General features: G+C 55.1%; 1 protein-coding gene across 1 annotated transcript in view; it reads left to right on the top strand.

Moving 5' to 3' along the window:
- Positions 1-22,429, top strand: part of GRIK3 (glutamate ionotropic receptor kainate type subunit 3) — a 230,191-nt gene that overhangs the window by 151,553 nt on the left and 56,209 nt on the right. The window contains exons 3-7 of the mRNA XM_077753181.1: positions 349-606; positions 7,356-7,537; positions 9,812-9,865; positions 18,884-19,057; positions 19,625-19,768. Of these exons, the coding sequence (XP_077609307.1) occupies positions 349-606; positions 7,356-7,537; positions 9,812-9,865; positions 18,884-19,057; positions 19,625-19,768 (812 nt within the window). The remainder of the gene's footprint in view (positions 1-348; positions 607-7,355; positions 7,538-9,811; positions 9,866-18,883; positions 19,058-19,624; positions 19,769-22,429) is intronic.

Genomic DNA, 22,429 nt, shown 5'->3' with positions numbered 1-22,429 from the left:
CGGAACAGGGCCAGTGATGGAGCTGGGGCACTCACCACAGTGACCATCGCGTCCAAAGTAATCCCCATCTCAGTTCCACAAGCAGTGCTGAGGGTCTAGTGTGCGTGATCTCACCCCGCCTTCCTGTGGTCCCACGGGCCCCGGGCGATCGCAATCCCAGCTCCCAGATGAGGAGGCAGGTTCAGAGAAGGCCCCAGTCACCCGCCCTCGAGGGCTCTGCTTGCTGTTTTTCCGGTGTGTTCGTGGGATGGTCAGAATCCCCGTGGTCCCATGCCCACCGCCCCCCGCAGCCGGGTGAGGCCCCGCACTGACCCTCGCTCCCTGTCTCCCCTCCTCGCTCCCCCGCAGCCTGTGACCAGCTGGCGCTGGGCGTGGTGGCCATCTTCGGGCCGTCACAGGGGTCCTGCACCAACGCCGTCCAGTCCATCTGCAATGCCCTGGAGGTGCCCCACATTCAGCTACGCTGGAAACACCACCCCCTGGACAACAAGGACACCTTCTACGTGAACCTCTACCCCGACTACGCCTCTCTCAGCCACGCCATCCTCGACCTGGTCCAGTACCTCAAGTGGCGATCGGCCACCGTGGTCTATGACGACAGCACAGGTGGGTGGCCAGGCCTGGCTGGGCCGAGGGCGGGGGGCAAGGGGGACAGAGCCCCAGGACCAGGCTCCTGTCTGCTTGCCCAATTCCGCTGCCCGCAGAGGAGGAGTCACACTCACACCTAAGCCGTGTCTACCCCTCCCGACACTCACCCCCACACTCATCCGCAGCCTCGGGCTCCCCAGCCGCACTCCCACCTTCCCCACACTCCTGCCTCTGCCCCTGCAGCCACCAAGCAACTGCACTGTCCCCTGCACAGCCATGCCCCACCTGCCCCTGCTCTTAGGCTCATGTTCCCGTCTGCCGCAAACGTGCTGGCCCCGTGCTGGCTGTGAGCACAGGCTTTGGGCCCAGAGTGGCTCGTGAGTGTGCGTGCCGGCTCAGACACTCACTAGCTGTTCCCTCTCTTCCGCTTTTTATCCAAAGACTTGAGTCCCGAGACATTTCTTAGCCTGGCCTCTTAAGAGAGAGTGACCTTGGCAAGTCACTTAACCCATCTGGCCCTTCTCTGCCCACGTGTCAAGTGGAGAGCTATCGCATCGAGCCTGGAAAGAGCCCTCCAGCTCTCTGCTGCCTGTGATTCTATGTCAGCTCTTGATTACCTCCTAATGGGGTGTGGGAATCGTAGGGAGAGAATCTCTCAGAAAAGTTGTCTATTTAACGCAGGCTCCTACAAGCATCTGCTGAGTTCCTGCTATGCCCAAAGTACCAGACAGGAGCTCCTGGCAGGCAGGGCCCCCACCCGGGCTCAGTGTCCCCAGCATGAGACGTCTGCCACCGAGGGGCGCCGGCGCCCGGCTCCAGGTCCCCGCCCATGTTTTTGGCAGCCCTGTGGACCATCCGTGCTAGCACGCTGCTGGGAACGATGATGTGGCTTTGAGCCTCCTTCTCTGGCCAGCCAGACATGAGCCTTGTGTGCCTCCAGGGTTTAGCACAGAGCCTGGTACAACGTAAATGTTTTTAAATGCATGTTGAACTGAACTGAACTAAATTGAATTGAAAAATCAAGATGAAATAAGTTACAATTAAGTTTTGCAGGAAGAGAGTCTTGGGCACTGGTAAGAAGAAGAATGAGGATGTGGTGATCCCATCTTCTTTTGAGGAGTTAATCGTATCATAAGGGCATGAGTGCGTACCCAGAGGTCATTGGTCATTCCAGGCCATCAGAGCTAAGACTCCAGTGACAGGTACATACAGTCAGCGCCAAGGCCCTTGCGGGGAGGAAGCCTCGTGGCCTTGGCTAATCTGCGCTGACTTACTAGTGGAAGAGAGATGTGAGCTGGGCCTTGAGGGTGGATAGACAGGGTGGGGAGTCATGAAGGCATCCCAGGAGGTGGGGACAGCGCCAGCAAAAATGAGGGGGTGGGACTTGCACTGCCGCCTTCTCAAGAGCAGGGCCTGGCTGGGGGAGAAGATTCAAGTCTGGAGGGCGGGAGGAAAGGTCAGATAAACAGAGCGTATCAGGCTGTGCAGGGTCTCTGCTGTCTAGCTTCAGAGCTCAGACTTCACCTTGGAAGCAGCCAAGACCCACTGAATATCGTTGAGCAAAGAAGTAGAATAATGAAAGCAGAAGGCGGCCATGACAGCCACGCTCAGGGAGGTTTGCAGGGAGAGCCCGGAGCAAGAAGACAAGCACAGGTGGCCGGATTGATCCGGGCAGGAGCAAAGGAGGCCTGGATTCGAGGAGCTTCTTGGAAGAGAGCTTGGGACCAGGAGTGGGGAGGCGGGGGACCGTGGGGGAAGGGAAGAACTGGATGTGAGCAGAGGGATGTTGAAAATGTGTAGCTGGAGTGCCACGGACACAGAGCAGTCAGAACAGACTTTACTTACAGTTTAGTTCAACTTGATCTTCAGTTTGGTTGGATTCTGTTTAACAAACATTTAAAAACATGGGGGAGTCAGTGATGGCATTGGTTTGGTCAGGAACACAGTGGGTACTAGGGATTCAAATGATAATATGGCTTTGATGATGATGAGTGGGAGGCACGCTCCCAGAATCAGGATGTGTCAAAGGGACAGCTTGTGGGTCATCAAACCCCCGGAGTGAGGAACACTTCAGAGCAGGGTTTGGCTGTATTTGTTTTGGGGGCTGTGTGCTTTCTGATGCCTTGGCTGGAGTCACAGATGACTCAACTCAAACGGACTCAAGCAATAGGCACTTCATTACCTGACTGACAGGAAGTCTAGAGATGGGCCTTTCCAGGGCTGGTTTAACAGCTCAACAGAGGCAGGACGCTGGGTCGGCATCCCTGCGGTTCTCCTAGCTTTCCCTATCAGTCGCAAGAGTGCTGCTGTGGCTCTGACCATCACATCCTCACATGATGGCACCCCAAGAAGCAGAAGGAAAGGGGTAGGAGCCAAAAGGATTTTTCTTAATGTGACTCATGCCTCTTACCAAGAACGAAAATCTGTCTCAGAACCTTCCAACAGACCATCTGTACAGCTCACCGAGTCTGCCCACTACTCTAAGCACATTCGAATAGGGAAGGGATTGCCACTGACCAGCTCTTTTTTTTTTTTTAAACATTTTAAATGTTTGTTTATTTTTGAGAGAAAGAGAGCATGAGTGGTGGAGGAAGAGAGGGGCAGAGAAGATCTGAAACAGGCTCTGTGCTGACAGCCAAGAGCCTGATGGGGGGCTCAAACTTACAAACCATGAGATCGTGACCTGAGCTGAAATTGGAGACGCTTAACTGACCGAGCCACCAAGGTGCCCCCGCCACTGACTGGCCCCTAACCAATCACCAGCCATCTCTTGGGACTGGCACACCACCACCTGAGCAAAATCATGGCTCTCTCAGCACACTAGCAGGGGGCACACCTGTTTCTACCATATTTCTACAATAATGCTGTGTAAGAAACTGCCCCCAAAACTTAGTGGCTTAAAACAATAAGTATTTGTTTAGCTCACGACTAAGGGTCAGTGACTGGCTGAGCTTGGTCCAGTGGCTGTTCTGGTCTCAGCCGGATCACTCACCTGCCTGCGGGTCATTTGACGGTTGGTGTAAACTGGCCCTGGCGGAGAGGACAGGGGCACCTGGCCCCTCCTCCACCATCAGGCTGGCCCAGACAGCTCATGACGATGGCAGAGAAGCAAAAGATCAAACTGGGCGTGCAATTCCATTTCAAGTGGCTGCATGTGTCATGCCCGCCAATACCCCGTTGGCCAACACAGGTTACGTGGTTGAGTCCAGTGTCGTTAGTGGGGCAGGTCACCTGCCCACAGCTGGAGGTCACTGCGAAGTTACATGGCCAGTGGTGTGGCTCTAGGGAGGGGTGAAGAGCTAGGGTCATCACTGCAATCTACTGCAGGGAAAGCTCTTTTTTTTAATGTTCATTTTTGAGAGACAGAGAGAGAGCACGAGTGAGCAGGGAAGATAGAGAGAGAGAAACACACAGAATCTGAAGCAGGCTCCAGGCTCTGAGCTGTCAGCACAGATCCCGACGCGGGGCTCGAACTCCCCAACCATGAGATCATGACCTAAACTGAAGTCAGACATTCAACCAACTGAGCCAGCCAGGCGCCCTGAGGGAGAACTGTTTCTAAATGTACCCAAGACCCAGTAGATAAGGACGACCAATGATGATGCAGAGAGGTCCATGCCATTGAGAGAAGAGTTGTTACAGCTCCCTAGTGCCGTGCAGAGCCTCACAGAGAAGCACCAGGGCCAGTCAGGAGGCAGGAGCGAGAGAAAAGCATGGGCAAGAGCTTTTTTACTCCGGAGGATTTAATTATTTTATTGCCATAATATAGCTTATATTGCGACAGGTGGAATTTGTTAGGGGCAGACATCCTCTGTGGGCCAGGAAGCAAAACACAGATGCTAGGGTTTGCGGTTGGAGAGTTTATAATGTGACTTTGGTGTACTCAAAAACAGAGGGAAAGCAGGAATGTGAGCAGCTGTGGCCCTTGGCTTGGCACCTGATTCCGGGATGCCAGATCGTGAGTTACAGAATATCACAAACGATTATTTCAGGACCAACCGTGTTTGCCCTGTGGTCACCGTCACAACCTAATCTGCACACAGAGACAAACTCATGTCAAGAACGAAAGGAAGGGTCTTAGAAAAAACCGGGGTGGAGAAAAGGGCCCCCATCCAGGAGCCAGCCAACAGGTTGGGTCTCAAGTCTTGATGCTGTTGCTGGCAAGCTGCAAAACCTGGGCAGATCGCATAACCTCTGTGGGGCTCAGTCCCCTTGCCTGTAACACTGGAAGAAAAGTCTCTATTCTGCATGCCTTCGAGGACAGGGAGATGGTTAAAGAGGGTAATGAATATGCAGAAGTGCTTTGTAAGTGAAAAGCATTGAGTTCAACAGCCATGATTCACTGCAGATATTTTGAGAGAGATTGATTAGGGAAGGAGCCAGGAAGGAAAGCTCATCTCGGGCAAGCCAAGAGCCTCGTCTTCTGTTGAGGGGGCGGGAGGGTGGTGGTGGCTGAGACGAGCTCTGGTCTCCTTTGGGAATACACTGATGAGAAGGAGGTCTGACATTTGCTGCTGGAGAATGTGGGTCACTGTGTATTACATGGGGCAGTGCACTTGGCTGACAAGAAGACTCTGGTGGCCTCTGCTCCAGCATGCAGGCTGTCCCTGTCCTCATGTCCTGGATCCCCAAAGCCCACGTGCCTCCCGACGCCGTGCATGACTCTGAACGCTGAGCGAGTGGGAGCAAAGTGAAAGCTTGGCGCCTCCCAGGGTCACAGGTGCGAGCGGGCAGGAGCATCCGGCCTATCTGAGAGTTTCTGGGGTTAGTTGGGGAGGGAGGGTAAGCTCACGGGCCCTCCCTCCCCTTCGAGGATCAGCTGATGCCCTGTGTCCGCTCTCCATCGAGTCTGGCGTTAGGAGGCACGGTGGCCCCTGTTTGATACAGACCATTCTGGGATTCCGGAGCCCTCTGCCAGCCCATGCACCTGGGTCCAAAGCCTTCCAGGAGCCTGGGGGGAGGAGGGTCCTGATGACTGTGGCCATGGCAATGCTTGTTTGGAAGCTCCTTGGGAGGCTTAGATCACGAGGATATATCTCTGTCCTCCCCAGCAGAGGGGAACGATGGATACCATTCAAACCGCTTTCCTGGGGTCCAGCCCTCAGGAATGGAAAGGAGAGGCTGACCAGAGCGAGGCATTTGTATCAGAAATGGGTTTGGAAACCCAGATGCTCTGTTGGAAGGCTCTCAAAGTAGGCTGGCTGTGTGGGGGGACTCTGTCCAGATCGGGGACACTGAAATAGTTGATTGCAAACGAATCCATAGCAAACTAGCTTAAGCAAAAAAACAAAAACAAACAAAAGGAGGTGTGGGTTTTGTTGGCTGCATTTACTGGAAAGTTCAGGAGTAATTTTAGCTTCAGGTACTGTTTGATTCAGAGGCTCAGTGTGTGTCATCAGGACTCACCTGTCCTGACTTGTGTGGTTTTGGAATCCTTCTCAGGTTCTGTGTGTTGATGACTAGAATTACTTCCTCTCTATTTGGATCAGGGGTTATCTCTTACCAGTGGCTGTGGCATGTTTTCTGGAAGGCATCTGATAGGACCAGCTGGTGTCACATACCCATCTCTCTAAGCCTGTACCTATGCCTAGAGGAATGTGGTGATTAGCCAGGCTGGGGCCCCATGCTGTGCGCCTCAAAGCTGGGGATAGAGCCCTCCTGAGTCACGTGGTCTGAGCATAGGTGAGGCGTTGCTCCCCGGAGGAGAAGCAGGTACTGTTTTGGGGGGGTGGAGTGTGGCTGACGGACAGCGCAATTAGGACACAGACACTGTGCCCTGACTGTGGGGGGAGGGGGAGCCCATGGGCAGGCGGGGATCACCTACATGGGACCCTGGCCCCTGCTGGCTCCACCCCTCCCTGCAGTGGGGAGAAGTACAGAGGGCAGCAAGCAGGCTTTGCTCCCAGACTAAACAGAGAGGAGTCTGCAAGAATGGACCTTGAAATAGCAACGGAAATGAACTTAATTAGACCTAAGTAAGCCATTTGTCTCCAGGAAGTGACATTCAGTTTTCCCTGAAAGTCCCCAGATTAAGTGGCTTTGCAAAATGCCAAGGTGGAGAATGGATTTTTCAGGGCGGGGAGAAAAACACAGTGAGTCGATTCAATTATGGAAATTTGTGTTGAGCGCCACCTAAGTGCCAGGCCCTGTGCTAGAGGCTGTGGGGGACCCAGGGTGGGGAGTGAGATGAGGCGCTGGGGGCGAGCCTACCGGGTTGGGGGAGGGAGAGGGTCTTATCTGGACAGAGCAGTAAGGGTGGGCTTCCTGGAGGAAGTGATCGCATTGAGCCTAGAAAAACGCGTTGGGTTTCCTGAGGCAGCCGGTCCCTGGGTCTCAGACAGTTCAACAGTAGCTGGCACAGCGGAGCCTGGAGGCTTCCCTTGTGCCACACATGCCTCCCGATGTTGCAGGTGGGCCCACTTTTGAATCTGTGTGTGTGTGTTTCAGTATGTGCACATGCCTTTATTTACATGTGTAAATAAGCCCAGGCGTGTATCCGTATCAACATGCATGTCCGTGTAAACATGTGTTTATATGTGTACAGCCTGGTGCACATGGCTGTCTGGGCATCCAGGCGCCTGGGTCTGGACACACATGGCTGTGTCTGTGCACACGCACCTGCACACATCTCTGTGGGCCACGTGTCCGCGTGTGCATGTGTCTCCAGACCTGTGGCCACGGGTATGTGTGGACACCTGAGTCCATGGACGTCTGCAGCTGTGCATGCCTGCGCACACTTGTGTCTTTTGCACCCCGGGGCCTCCCAGGGCTCATCCGACTGCAGGAGCTCATCATGGCCCCGTCGAGGTACAACATTCGGCTGAAGATCCGCCAGCTCCCCCTCGACTCTGATGACTCGCGCCCCCTGCTCAAGGAGATGAAGCGGGGTCGTGAATTCCGCATTATCTTCGACTGCAGCCACACCATGGCCGCCCAGATCCTCAAGCAGGTGCGTGAGTGCCAGCCAGCGGGAGGGACGGAAGGAATGGTCGTGACGCCGGCCAGAGCTCGGCTAGACCCCGCGATAGGAAGTGGCCTCAGTGAGCCTGTCTGAGCCGCAGCAAAATGGATGCAGCGTGGTCCTTAAGCTCGGGATTGGTGTGAGGATGGAACGAGACCAGGGTTGAGCCGACCGAGCCTGGTACCTGGAAGGTGCTGTGTGAATGCTCCCTTTCATGCCATCCCTGCTGGTGGGGGTCAGGGGCTGCCTAGTGGGGCTTGAAGGCACACAGGACAGAACATTTCAGAGGGCACAGAGAGGCCTCGGGGTGGCCTCCCTTAGGAGGGCCTCCCCGCCTCTTCGGTGATGAATTCCCCCTAGCCTGCCGCACTTGGTGTTACTCCCCTATTACTAGGAGGTTTATTGAAGTTCCCCGCACCATCTGCTCGACTGTGCGGCAGCCGTGGGGGAGGAAAACGGCTCTCGGTGCCGGATGGACCTCTGTTCCTTCCCAGCCAGATGGACCTCTGTTCCTTCCCAGACGCAGCCTGGTGTGGCATGTTGGGGACAAGAGCAGTCTCTGCCGGCTACCTGAGAAATAAACAAAATCGCCTAGAGCCCCCTTCGAGGCTGCTGCCGCCGAAACCCCAAATGCTCACATTTGAGCCAGTGCTCTGTGTAAAAGGCAGCTGTATGGTCACAGAAAGTGTCCCTGGTGATTGAAGGAGGCATTGCCTAGAGCTCTATATTCATGATCCTGCTAGAGGCAGGCGGTGGGGAAGAGACACAGAGTGGAGGGAGATGGGTGCTGGGCTGGGGGGTAGGGGCATTTTCAAGTCATAGAGGGGTGGCAGCCCCTTGGCAGCCTGTGTCTTCCCCCAGGCTCCTTCACACAGCCATTAGATAGCTCGTTTGGGGGTTTGAATCTTGCTTCTGCCCTTGGGTGTTGTGCTCCCAAGAGCAAGGGGCCCCAGGGTCATCTCCTCCTCTGTACGTGGAGCCAATGGTCCATACCTCAGCTGGTGACAGAGGATTCTTTTGAGACGAGGCAAGGAAAGAGTCTAGCCCAGGGTCCAGTGCTCAGTCGGCACCGGGTGTGGGGCATCTTTAAAGTCACAGTGGAGGAGACCCACGTTCCCCAGAAGTCCCTTAACCCTTTTCTCGGGGCGCCTGCCACCACCCCCACCCCGCTTCCAGCACGGAGTAATAGAGACAGTCACGACTCAGGTTCGCTGAGGAGTCACTGTGGGCTGGGTGCATGTATCCCCTCGCCACCACCCTGGGAGGTGGCAAGGATTATCATGCCCAGGTTACAGGTGAGGAAACTGAGGCTCGGGGAAAGGAATGGACCCAAGGTCAGCCAGCCAGAAAGTCAAAATTTACTCCCAACGTCTGCCTAACTTGAAACATCCAGAATTAAAATTGGAGAGTTTGCGCCCTGCTATACACTGCCCTCCCCAAAGGTAAATACATCCATTGACTGAAGCCTCGCCCCGAGCCTCGAACCTGCTGATGCGGGCTGCGAATCTCCAAGAGCGAATGAGTGGCATTTGCCAAGTGAGCCCGTGACAGCATTTTCCTCCAGAGCACTTACTGGGCCCAGAATATCTTTGCAGAGAATGCATTATGCTCATTAGTATTATAGATTCTAGATTTCTAATAAAATACATAAATGTACGTAACGTGGGCTTCATGATGGTATGTGGTAGTGATTCCACGGTGCTTTTGTGGTCAGCCGGACTGGGGAAGCCTGGCCGTCTCAGCCCCGCTGGGAGGCTCAGCCTTAACCACAGCCTCTCCTCCTTGGGCCTGGCTGGAGGGTGCTGGGGGCTGGGCTTCACACACCTCTCCCTGGAGCCAGGCAGGTGAGCTCAGCCAGGTGGAGTCAGGGCCCTTGCAGCGGCGGTCTGGGGCTGATTCCTGCAGTGTTTCTCTAAGTGTGGCAGGCCCAGAGATGCTTCCTGAAAAGCCAGGACGATGGGGCCTGGCCTAGCCCTGCAGAATTTGGAACCTTCACAGAGTACGGCTCAAGGTTCTGCATTGTGTAACCTGTGCCAGGTGACTTTGCTGCACGCTCCTGTGCGAAGCTCACTGCTGGCTACCAGCCGGGCACTGTCACTTGAGGGGGGTGTGGTCTCAGAGAATAGCCCCCTGCAAGTAGCCAGACTCCCCTAACGCCACCTGCTCCCTGCCAGTCTTTGCAGCCCTCCCTGCTGGGGTGCAAGTGGGGAGGGGGCTTCTCGGATACTCCCTACAGGCTGCTAATGTGCTGCTCTCCCGCAGGCCATGGCCATGGGCATGATGACGGAGTACTACCACTTTATCTTCACCACTCTGGTAACGTACCTCTGGGTCGTGGCACGGGTTGGGGTGGGACCCCCTCAGAGCAAGGTCAAGCCGGTGGGGACAGCAGGTGCAACTAGAGGAGATTCAGGCTGGCCTTGCCTCCTAAGGCTCTCGGTGTGGCCCCAGTCAGGGACACAGGGACATCTTTGCGGCCCGCCCACTTTGAGAAGTGACATCGTGTTTTGACTAAGGGCACTGAATCTCAACCTGCCCGTGCAAGCACAAGCCCCTCTGATTACTAGCCATGTCCCTGCCTCTGTTTCTTCATCTGCAAAATGGGCACAATAATGGCTTCCACCTCCGTAGATGGTTGGGAGGACCGAATGTGCTAATGAAGTAAAATGCTGAGAGCACTGCCTGGCTCATGTGAAGAGCTGTTGCAGAATTAGCTGTTCTTATTCTGATGGCCTTGGCCTCTCAGCCCACGCGCTTCCCCTCGAGCGTCTCAGCCCTCACACAACAACAGGCATTGCTACTCTGGGTTTCTGCACATCCCTGCTGAAGTCTGCCCACTCGCTGTCAGCCGGCCCAGCCCACCTGCAGGCTCCAGATGGGTCCTGTCCAAACTCTGAGAACATTTAGGGCCATTTAAACCCATTAGGATAATTAGTTGTGGCCTGAAATCAGCAGAATGAAGGGATCCCTGTGCCAAAGGGCCACCAGCCCCCAGCCACCCTGCCTTGGAGCCAGACACCCTTGCACCGCCCCTGCGACCCCGGGTGGAGCGTTCCACCCAGCCCCGTTCTGGGGCAGGCGACAGCACCGCTAAGCGTCCTGTGCCGAAACAAGCTTCCGCCATCTGCATCAGCGGTCGGCACCTCTGCGTCCGGCTCCTGCGGCAGCTTGTGCTCTCACAGGCCTGGACAGGTGGCCATGGGGCACAGTGTAAGGCGACACCAGGTATGGAGGGGCTGGTGGAAGGTGGGAGACTTGAGGCAAGAAAACAGATGCTTAAATTGTTCTTGAAGGATCAGTAAGAGTTCACCGAGGACAAAGAGGAAGGGGATTCCACGCGGAGAGAACAGCATAAGCAAAAGGCAGGAGGCAAGTTAGCGGCTCATGGGATTGCGGGGGTTGGCTCGCTCTGGCTGATTCCTAGACCCCATTGTGTTCATCTCTTCGCACATCCACATTCAGTGACAGCACGTGGGTAGCTTGAAGTCGGCCATGGTCGAAGGAATATTCGTACCATGGAAGGTAGCAAATACTACACACGAGGGTTTTTAGCCTCCCCTCCCCCAGGAGCTGGCTGTTAAGCATTTACCAGCACACCATTTATTTCCCTCCCTGCTGCACACCCGCATACCCTGTGCCCGGGCAGAACTCCAGGACTGCCCTGCAAATGCTCTTCATCCAGAGCTCAGACGTGAGGACCTGCCAGGAGTCACGTTGGGAGAATGGGATGCTGAGAGCTGGTGACTGAGATCAGGCACCTTCTTCCCCCAAGTCCCTCCTGGATTTCTGCTCACCCACACTGACTTTCCCGTGCCTTGCTATATCCTGGGAAGTTATTATAGGCTGGAGGATGAGGCTACCAGATCTCCTGTGGTCCACCTCTGTCTGGAGCTGGAAAGAAGGCAGAGGAGGAAGGCTGGGAAGGTACGGTGGGGCACATCCCAGGGCCCCAAGGCTCTGTCCCTGTCCCTCCCTTCCTGGGCTCCTAGGGTGAGGAGACCAACTTCTGGGGCCTTAAGCCCTCTGGCCTGGCTCGACCTTTCAGGCAACACTCTGGAGAAGGCATCTCCCTAGTGACCCCAGTTTCTTCACATGAATGCCATTGCCCTCCTGGGGTCAAGGTTGGAGGTCTCGGAGGGCGGCTCAGGGCAGCGTCCTAGTGCCCTGGGGCTTCCTCTAGCCCCGGACAGTGTCCACTTCTCTTACTTGTTCATTTCCTTAATTCAGGCATTCAGTTACTCCCTTCTCCGGAGGACACAGATGCTCTCAAAGCTGCATGTACTGAGCGAGGCACTTGGGTGGGAGGCAGCGTGCAGAGTAGATCCAACCCAAAGCCCACCAGCTGGTAGGCTCCCTTCATGCACGTAAGGATCAAGCACCGTGGCCCATTCACCTGCGCATCTCTGGTGCCAAAATAGCGCCTGGCGGGCAGCAGGTGCTCATTAATGCCTAAAGAATGAATAACTACAATACAGACAGTGAAGTTTTCAAGACCCTAGTCATAGCAACAGGGACCACGGTGGACTCGGGGGCCAGCCTGCCCGCATTAGAGTCGAGATTCTTCCACTTCCCGGGGCAAGTTACTTCGCCTCTCTGGCCCTCATTTTCCCATCCACAAAATGGGCGCAGCAACCGCACCACCACATAGCATTGTCACATGGAGTGTGAAGTATGTTGAGTGCCTGATGTTAATGTGTGAAATTGGTGCAAAATTCGGAACAACTGTCCAAAGGAGGTATAGTCTCCCTATTTTACAGGAAAGTAGAACCAAGGCCCAGAGAGGCCACTCACACAAAAGGGAGCCCAGGGAGAATCTTTAGCTGCTGGGAGCAGCAGGTCCCTGCGGGGGCCTGTCACACTGGCCTCCTCTGGCCACACACGACGACGATGGTCCAGGCACAGTGGCTGACAGTAACGAGGGGAAATGAGCCTCCACAAATCCCAGCCTTGCATACACCTCACGGGTTCCAAAGCCCTTTCTCCACGTCGCTGGTTTTCCTCTTTACAGGGCAGAGTTTTCACTCCCTGTTGATTGATGGGCAAACTTGGGACCAGAGAGGTTGAGTGACTTGCCCAGAGCCTCACGGTGGATCAGTGGTAGCGGCCGTGGCTCCTGACTTCTGCTCCTGTGCGGGGCCGCTCCAGCCTGCCGCCCAGCCTCCCCGGGCCTCTCTGAGGGTCAGGGAGGCTGGACCTTTCCAGAGAGTCACTGGCGTACAAAGAGTTCTGCAATTTGCAGTCGAGTATGCGTGTGTGCATATCAGGGGTTCCACCAGCGTGTCCCCCGACTGCCCCCAGCCGTCCGCCTGCCAGGGCGTCAGCTGTGCCCCTCGGGTCCTCCGCCCCAGCCCATGTCCTGCTGCAGCTCCGGCCCTGTTGGCTTCAGAATCTACCTCGTGATTCTGCCTCTCTGTGCCCATTGGTCAGGCGAGGCTGCAACTGGGGAGGGCAGTGGCATTTGGCATTTATCTCCTTCCCTTTAGGAAGCCCACGTCACCAATGCTTCACCCCTAAAAAATTCTCCAAACTTGCTTCTTTCATGCCGAAGACATTTTAATTACCCCAGCGGCCATTATCTGTCCCAGCCAGCTCTGAGCCATTCCCAGATAACCCCGCGTTAATCAGCCCCGGCTGAGCCCCTGCTACATGTCATGTGTAGGTAAAAGCCTGGAGGTGAAAAAAGAATTATAATAAATTAATAGATAAGCAATCACAATTAATGCCACTTCCCGGCAATAACAGTTATATCATGGGAAAGATATTTTCATCTGTCATTCCTTAAGGCAATGTTTTCCGAGCTCCAGCTTCTACCCAGCCAGACCCATGGGGTGCTAATGAATTAGTCTATTATGTTATGCTGAATGTTTCTAAAAGGTCCCTCGTCGATACTGAATTCAGTGTGTCAACATTTGGCATCGAGAATAGCAACTTTTTGCCAAGCGGCAAGGTTGTGTGCAGTTCACCGTGTACGCACTCAGGGTCTCGGTGCGGGGCAGCTTGGACAGAAACTCGGGGCTGGACAGAGAGGCCTCTTCAGCAGCTCTCCATCGTCCCTGTCCCTGTCACAGGAGCGGGGACACTGGCTGCCACGAGTCCTATAACACTTTGTACCCCGGGCTCAGGGTGGCAGGGAGGGAGGTGCCCCCAGCAGTGGCGCCCCATCTCGCTCCCCCCCAGGCTCAGAGTGTCAGCAGACCACTTGGACGGCCGGATGCCACCAGCATCCAGGCCCCCACCCTTCCCACTGAGTCATGGGGGCCCGAGGCAGCCTGGTCTTTTGGCATCCTTCAGGCCTTAGATATTAGGCCAGCACTGTTTGGGAGAGGAGGCTGCGCCTTGTCCCCACCAACCTATGCAGGGGCGGCGGGAGGAGGGCGCCCCCTGGGGGCCGACCTCGGCTGCTCACCTGTGGCCCCAGCAACTCAGCTCTGGCTCCAAACTCCTGTTCTCCACTCTGCAAAACAAAATTGTTCCATCTCCCCTTAGTTGCCGTCTTCAAAGGCAATCTGGGGAAGATCTCATGAGACTAAAGCAGTCTCCTTAAGGGTCTGTCCCTCCTCCCCAGGTGACTTGCCAAACCGCTCCTAACCTCAGGCTTCATTGAGAGCTTCCCCTGAGCAGAGGATGTGAAATCCTAGTCTTCCATCCCAGGCTCTTCCCAGCGCTGTTTAGGTATCCCAGAGAGCGACTCAGCTGGCTGACCCTTCTTTCCACTTCGGGTGACAGGCGCATGCAGGACACAGACATAGACGCCAATAGCTGTTATCCGAGGGGCCAAAGCCAAGAGGTCCCAGGGTAAGAGCAGAAGCACCCCTGACCCACTCTGTTGCACATGTGTAAAGGAGCAGTCAGGGGAGGCTTCCTGGAAGAGGTGCCATGAGTAGAATCTCAGAGAATAGCCCACCCAAGAGGGTTGAGAAGAGAGACATCCCAGCCGGAGAATAAGAACAGGCACAAATGGCGGCACAGGGATGGGAAGCTGCGTGATGGGGGCCAGTGAGGAAGGGAAGAAGGGAGCAAAAGTGGTTTGGTCCCTGAAACAAACACTGGAGGGGGTGGGAAGAAAAACGAGGCTGGCAGGGTGGAGAGCTTTGTAAACTACACTAAGGAATTTGTGCTTTCTTCTGAGCAGAAGACAGTAAGGGTCCATAAACACAGAAGTGAGGGGGGGGGTGTTGATCCTTCAGAAAGACCCCTCTGCGTGCTGTGTGGACTGAGAGCTGGTCGCAGGACAGAGGGAGGGCCCAGGAGGACCCCACTGCTCCCCGGCCATGAAACCTAACCTCTCTGTGACTCAGTTCCTTCCTCTGAAATGGGGTGGTAGCAACACCATCCTGGTGTAAGGTGGAGATGCGAGCCGTCGTAAGAAAGGGGCTCATGGCTATTAGCTCATTGTGATTGGCTTTCCATTGCCAAGACGGGTAAGGCAAGGACAGGACTCCAGTCTGTGCCTCGCCTCCTAACAACGAGGAATGTCCCTGGGGCCGCACCCCGTGGCTGTCACACCCAGCTACCAGAGAAGGCAGAATGGAAATATTTGTCAAATATTTACATGACGTCTTCCGGGCGCCGCCGGACATGTTTCTGAGCTCATGCATTAACCCATTTCTTCCTCATCCAACCCCACCTGCTGGGTCCTGTTATCACCTCCCACGTTGGGGAGATGAGGCTACCGAGGAAAGGAGAGTAGATGCAGCTAGAACCCGGATGGCCCGGCCTCGCCGGCTGTGCTCCTGACCGCTGCCCGGGGGCCTCCATGCGCTGTGCTCAGGAAGGAGCTGTAGGGAGAGAGGCTTCCTTCTGGGCGTGCCCTCCCGCTCCCCTCTGCTCCTCTCTGATTCCTCATGTGTCCCCAGCTAAGCCCCGTCAGGAGTAATGACTTAGATGAGGGGCTTCTAGAAACACAGAATCCTTCTTCCCCCCAAAAAGCTCCAGAATCCATTTGGATGCATAGTATGTGCTTGGCAACCACTGGGGACAGCAAAGCACAGGCGTTTTGAATAAGACAGACAATAGCGCACAACCAACTCTCAGGGGGGCAGGGGGTAGACCCTGGATTTGTAGTGCTTCTAATTTCCATGCTGTAAATACTCCCACTATGGCCAGTATCAGGCCACCAGTGTGATGTCACTGGTCGCACAGAGAGGCAGGAGGGAGTGCCAGCAGTTCCCCTGCCCATGTGAGCCAGCTCCCGCACACCACTGGGGACGTGGGTGCAAATTCTGCTTCTTCATCTGTAAAAGGAGAATACTGTGGAAGCTACTTCACAGGGGGTTATTGAGATGGGTCGGTGTCTTCTACATGCAGGGCTGAGCTTGGTGCCCACTGTCCGCTGCCCACTGAGACGGGAACAGGCACCCTCTGGCAGCTCATTGAGACCCCCTCGTCTGCTGAAGAGGGTGGGCTTCATGCTCCTACCTGACCCCTTCCCCATCCCAAGTCCTGGCCTAGAATCAGCACCCTGTTTGTTTGGGCAAGGCTAGGACTGACTTTTCTTGCTCGGGTTCAAGTCTGCTCCACACCTCCCCTCTACTCCCTACTCCCTAAGCCTTCAAAGAAGAAAACAACAGAGTGCATTCCAGAAGAATGCAGCAGGACTTTGCAGCAGGAGCAGGAGGCATTGAGCGTCAATCAAGGGCATCTGAGGGACGGGAGGAAGCCAGTGCCATGTGGATGAGCTTGGGCTCTGTTCCTCATGTCACCACTGAGTTAACCGAAGCGTGGACGAGGACGGGCTGGGTGTGATTCCCAAAGGCTCTGGCCATGCGGGGGACAGTACAGCCCAAGGGGCGCACTGCCACCCCCCCAGCACAGGATGGAGCGTCTGAGTCAAGGGACCCGGGAAGGAGGATGGACCAGGGGCCGGGACAGAAGGCACCTTAATGAAGGCAGAGCATGGAAAAGAATAGGCAGTTGTCCAGGACAACTTTGGGACTCAGTTTCCCCACTAGTAGGAAGGGGCCAGTCTAGAGGATCATAGTATGTTACATTTTCAAAAAGTAAAAAAATGACTCATGGAAATATTGGATAAACATGTATCAAAGGTGGATTCCGCTCATTAGCAAGGGAACCAGTAGGATGGCAATGCTGGCTCTAAGAGCTTTTGAGTTTTTATTTGGAGAGAGAAACACAGACTAAGACTGCTCTGTTAGTTACCCAGTGGATTAATGTCCTACAGGGCACTAAACCACAACATCGGGGCTTCTCTCTCCAATTGGCAAAAATCCCCGAATTAACCTGGAGTCTGGGCTTTTAACCAGCAGCTGAGAGGGGGGTGAGGCCCAGGCGCATCCTTCCAGAGAATCTCACAATCCAGGGTGGGCCAGGTAAGTGATGCTTCCATCTGACATTGAAAGGAGATGTGCTCTCCTTCCGTCTCATTTCCAAGCTTGGGGAGTGTTGCTTGACAGGACAGAGCTCTGCTCCTCCAGCTACCACCTGCCACCTCTTGGCCACTGCCACGTCTTCTCAGCGCCTGGCTTTTCCCTCTGCATCCCCATTCCCCCCGCCACCCCCTCTCTGCCTCCTTGCCTCACCGCGAAGCTGGAGCTGCAGGGAGGCGCTGGAGCTGGGCCACCCCATGCATTGAGGCCTGTCTTCCTGGCCCTTAGTCCAGAGCCTACCCATTGCACCAGACCAAACGTGGCCTGGCGTGGACAGATGGACTGACTGCCAGTCAGCCGCTCCTAGGAGGCAGGGCTGGCTTGTGACAGAAGCCAGCGGTATTCCTTGAGTCCCAAGCAGAAAGACTCTTTTTTATTTTTTTATTGGATTATAACTGACCTACAATATTATGTTCATTTCAGGTGTGCAAGATAGCAATTCAATATTTTTATATGTTACAAAATGATCCCCACAATAGGTTGGGCTACCATCTGTCACCATACAAAGTCATGACCGTATAACTGACTGCATTCTCCATGCTGTACAGTACCTCCCTATGACTGATTTATTTTATGGCTGGAAGTTTGTACCTCTTAATCCCCTTGACGTATTTTGCCCATGCCCCCACCCCTCTCCCCTCTGGCATCCACCAGTTTGTTCTCTGTATCTGCTAGTTTCTTTTGTTTTTATTTTTTAGATTCCACATACAAGTGACATCATATGGTATTTGTCTTTCTCTGACTTACTTCACTCAGCGTAATGCCCTCTCGGTCCTGACGTGTTGCTACAAATGGCAGGATTTTGTCTTCTTTTACCGGCTGGGTTACATTTCTCTGTGTGCACATACCACATCTTCTTTATGCATTCATCTATCGACGGACACGTAGGTTGCTTCTGCATCGTGGCCATTATAAATAACGATGGAGTGCACGGACAAGTGCTCATATATTTTCACATTAAATTTTTTGTTTTCTTCAGATAAATGCCCAGAATTGGGACCACTGGATCATAGGGCAGTTCTATGTATAATTTTTGAGGAGAACTCCATACTGGTTTCCACAGTGGCCTCACCTCATTCCCACCAACAGTCCACGAGGGTTCCTTTCTCTCCATGTCCTCACCAACATTTGTGTTTCTTACCTTTTTGATTCTAGCCATTCTGACAGGTGTCAGGTGAGGGCTCGTGGTGGTTTTAATTGGCATTTCCCTGATGACGACTGATGCTGAACAAATTTTCACATGTCTGTTGGCCATCTGCACGTCTTCTTTAGAAAAGTGTGTCTTCAGGGTCACTGCCCATTTTTTTACCTGGTTTTGGCTTTCAGTGGTGGTGGTGTTGTTACTGTGTTATAGGAGTTCTTGATACATCTTGGGTGTCAACTCCTTATCGGATCTATCGTCGGCGAGTACTATCGTCGGCAAGTACCACTGAGCCTTTTCATTTTGTTGATGGTTTCCTTCACTCAGTGCAAAAGCTAGAAAGGACTATTTTAAACTAGTCTTTTGGGAGCAGATAAAATAATTCCCTTGGGCTTCCCTCTGGGTGACTTGGAGATGCCCAGACCCAGTGCTCTTTGTCCTCCCAAAGTGGGCTCCCCCATCATTGGGAATGACCGTTATGACCTTTATCAAGCTCCTTTGATGTTCTGGGCTGGGCCTTTGTGTGACCTTCTGCACTGGGTCCTATAAAAGAGCCACAGTCCCCATTCCGTAGATGAAGAAATTGGCCGAGCCACTGGCCAGAGGTCCAGCAGTGCATACGGGAGGGCGGCCAGCAGGCGGAGGGTGTCCCCGGCAGCCCCACATCAGTGCCCCTGCAGAGCAGGGTTTTGCTGGGAGATGCAGCCTTGGGCTCTGAGTGTGGGATGGGGTGGGGGGCGGGGAGCGGGCGGATGGATGGGGTTTGTAGCAGCCACGCCTTTATGTACTTGAACCTCTCTCTCTGTCAAGGATCTCTATGCGTTAGACCTGGAGCCCTACCGCTACTCGGGGGTGAACCTGACCGGGTTCCGGATCCTCAACGTGGACAACCCGCACGTCTCGGCCATCGTGGAGAAATGGTCCATGGAGAGGCTGCAGGCGGCTCCCCGGGCAGAGTCCGGCCTGTTGGACGGAGTGATGATGGTACCCAGCCAGGGGGTCAGATCCGGGGTCTCCCCTTCCTCTGTCCCTCTCTCTCCCCCTTCCCTCTTCTCTCCTCTCTTCCTTCCTTCCATCCTTCTGCCCTTCCCTCCTTCCTCCCTATCTCTTCCTCCCTCCTACCCCTTCCCTTCCTAAGACCTTAGACGAGGCTCCGGGAACACAAGGGAATCAGACACAGCCCCACATCAAGGGTGGCAGTGGAGGCTTGTAAACGGATTGTTTCAGAGCACGGGGATAAGGCTGTGGCCAGCTGAAGGCTGGGGGGCGGGAAAGGAAGGGCGCAGGCAGGGCCTAGGGGAGCAGGGATGGGGTGAGAGGTCCTGGAAAGAGAAGGTCTGAGCCACAGAGGGTGGAGGTGGGGGTCTGCAGAACAGCAGGGACCCCCAAGCCTGGCCTTCCCTGGGGGCATGGACGGGTCACTCTGGGCCTTTCCCTCACCGGGACCCCATGTATCTGGCAATGGAGGGGAAAAGGGACAGAGCAGGTGGGGCCGAGGACTCTCGGGGCTTGGGATCTGCTCTCAGGCAGGCCCTGGGCCCTCCCCTGCAGACTGACGCGGCCTTACTGTACGACGCTGTCCACATCGTATCCGTGTGCTACCAGCGGGCACCCCAGATGACTGTGAACTCCCTGCAGTGCCATCGGCACAAGGCCTGGCGCTTTGGTGGCCGCTTCATGAACTTCATCAAGGAGGTGAGTGCTCCTCTGCACCCCCCACTGGGGCCACCAGAGCAAAGGCCCAGGGGTGGGAGTCAGGCGGAATCCATTTCCAGTCCACACAAACCTGGCCCCAGTGCTTCTCATCGCTGAGCCTCAGTTTTCTTGGGGGGAAATGGGCTTGACGGGATCACTCTTACAAGGGGATCGAGAGGCGTAGGCCCTGACGTGTAGGAGGTTCTCAGTGGGCAGTCAGCACCATCAGCAGGACATGCATGGGCTTTCTGATGCAATAGATGAAGGTCTCTGCCTCTGGCTGTGTGACCTTGGGCAAGCTAGAGAACCTTGCTGAGCCTTGATTGCCTCATCTTCAGAATGGGGTACAAAGCAGGCCCCATCACAGGGATGCTGTGAAACGGAGATGAGACCCTGGCCAGAAAGGACTCAGTGCAGTGCCAGGGCAGAGGATGCTGGTAGATCAGAACCAGCCCTCCCACACCCTCTGCATGTCACAGGCCCCCTGGGACTAGGCTCTCCTGGCATCACAGCGACTGTGAAGAAGTCCCATCCGTGGGGCTGATTCAAAGGAACCAGAGAGCTGAGATCTGTCCTGCTGTTCAGAGGACCGTTGAAACCCTCGGTGCCAACTGATAATTTTGAACGACTCTCCGTCACCGTTGCCCTTGTAAGCTGGGGATGGTAGTTTCCCCTTCCCATTTTACAGATGAGGAAGCTAAGGCCAGAGCCAAGCATCCTGTCTGCATCACGATTAGCTGTGTGCCTTCGGGTGAGAGGAGTAATGTTCTGATTCTCAGTTTCCTGGACTGTAAAATGGGCATTGGGAGCTTACCTCGGTGTTGTAGAGAAGACCGTGTGAGACTGGACAGAAGCATCTAGCCTGGGATGGGGACAGAGTCAAATCCCAGTAATTGGTAGATGAAGACCTCTCAGGGATGAGATCTGGGCAGGGTTATCCTGGGTCGGAGGGAGTCCCCACGTCTAGGCAGCATGGAGTGCGATGGAAGGAGGGTTGTATAGCTGTATAGACGATCTCCTCATAGCAATCACAGCGGACCCGGAATGAGGCAGGCTGCCTTGAGCGCTCATTCATTTATGCAGCAGCTGGTGGTTGTGGGCACGCTGGGTGCCAGGCGCTGAGCCCTGCACTGGGACCCAGCAGGGCTGAGACAGACGCACCCCTGCATTCACAGAGCTCCCAGCCCAGGGAAGGGGCAGACATGAAGCAAGTTCTCACGTTCAGGAATGTGATCCCATGTGCGAAGGAAGGCAGGCCCCGGAGGGCCGGTAACAAACCCACCACCTTATACTTACACTCAGCGGACAGTTAGCTTTCCCCCAAGTTCCTAGGTCACCATCACCGCTTGGGAGCAGCGCTAAAAGGAATGGGAACAGGGGACACGGGCGGTAGTGTGACGCACGTGCCTGTGGAGCTCATCTTAGCCTCTCCCAGCTCTGTGGCTTCACACGTCCTAAATGTCCCCAAGGGTCCGTTTCCTCCCCGGGCAAATGTCACCTCACCATCATGGGGAGGGAGGCATGAAGTCCTTGGGACCGGCTCCCCCACACCTCGAAGGGGCTCATCCAGCCTCAGATATTTTGATACCAGAAGACCACGAGGGTCCCTTCTTATCCAGCCCCTCAAAATTGCGGAGGAAGTCTGATTGTCCAGTGTCCTGAGCAGGCCTGTGTGGCCTGGGCCATCACCGATGTCTTGTTCTTGAGGGACTCTGAGACCTGACCCCCAGCCCCCTGAGCCTCTTTCCTCAGCAGGGCCTCCGGCGGGACGGTCAGAGGCCAGCATGAGGGGGTCGATGACCTGAGCCGCAATCCTGGGACCCTTAGGAGCTGGACAAAAGTGGCTCTGAAGCTTAACCTCTGTTGAGCTGTGTGACCTTAGATAAGCTACTGAACGTCTCTGTGCCTCGAGTCTGCCTCTATGTGCTGGAGATTTCCCTGGGGTTGATGCGGGTGAGGGGAGAGATGCTGTGCATGAAAGACTCGGCACAGAACAGATGCTGAACACATCATCTGTGGTTACTGTGATTTCTGTCCTCGCAACTGCCACCACTACAGCTTCTCTGATGGGTTCCCCGATCACGAGGATCTCTGGGCCACATAGCTTCGGGGACCCCCACCCCATTTACCCACACCCGTTGGAATTTTAGGGCTCCGTTACAAAGCCCTAAAGGGAGCAGATTCGTCACTGCCCGCACCATAGAAAGGGACCGCCTTGTCCCTTTCTGGGGAATGACTGGGAATGACTGGCCCACACTGGTGAGCCTCCTGTTTCCTGGCTGCTGGCCCAGCGAGCGGCCCTCGCCACCCATACTCCTTTACAGAGCCCTTCCACAAACACGTTCGTGCCACCTGCGTTTGAGGGTGCTGGAGACGGACGCCCTGAGCAGCCGCGTGGCTTCCGCACAGTGCCACAGCTGCCCGTGACCAGGCCCCAAGTGCACACGGTCCTCCCTCAGACCATTTCCAGGTTGCCCGTCTCCCCCATCTGACTGCGTGACAGCAAATCATTTTAAAGACTTGGCATTTCCGAGAGGAGCTGGAAAATACCAGGCCGGAGTTCAGCGCGTGTGAAGCATCTTTCATTTAGCGAGTGGCTGGAAGGGGCGGGCAGGCCGGGAAATGTCACGGGGAGGAGCTGTGAGCGGCATCTTGCCCCGG

This window comes from Crocuta crocuta, unplaced genomic scaffold, assembly GCF_008692635.1.
Source record: "Crocuta crocuta isolate KB4526 unplaced genomic scaffold, BGI_CrCroc_1.0 scaffold303, whole genome shotgun sequence".
Classification (NCBI taxonomy): domain Eukaryota; kingdom Metazoa; phylum Chordata; class Mammalia; order Carnivora; family Hyaenidae; genus Crocuta; species Crocuta crocuta.
The sequence above is the reverse complement of the archived record's forward strand: the minus strand, read 5'-3'. Positions and strand labels throughout refer to the sequence as shown.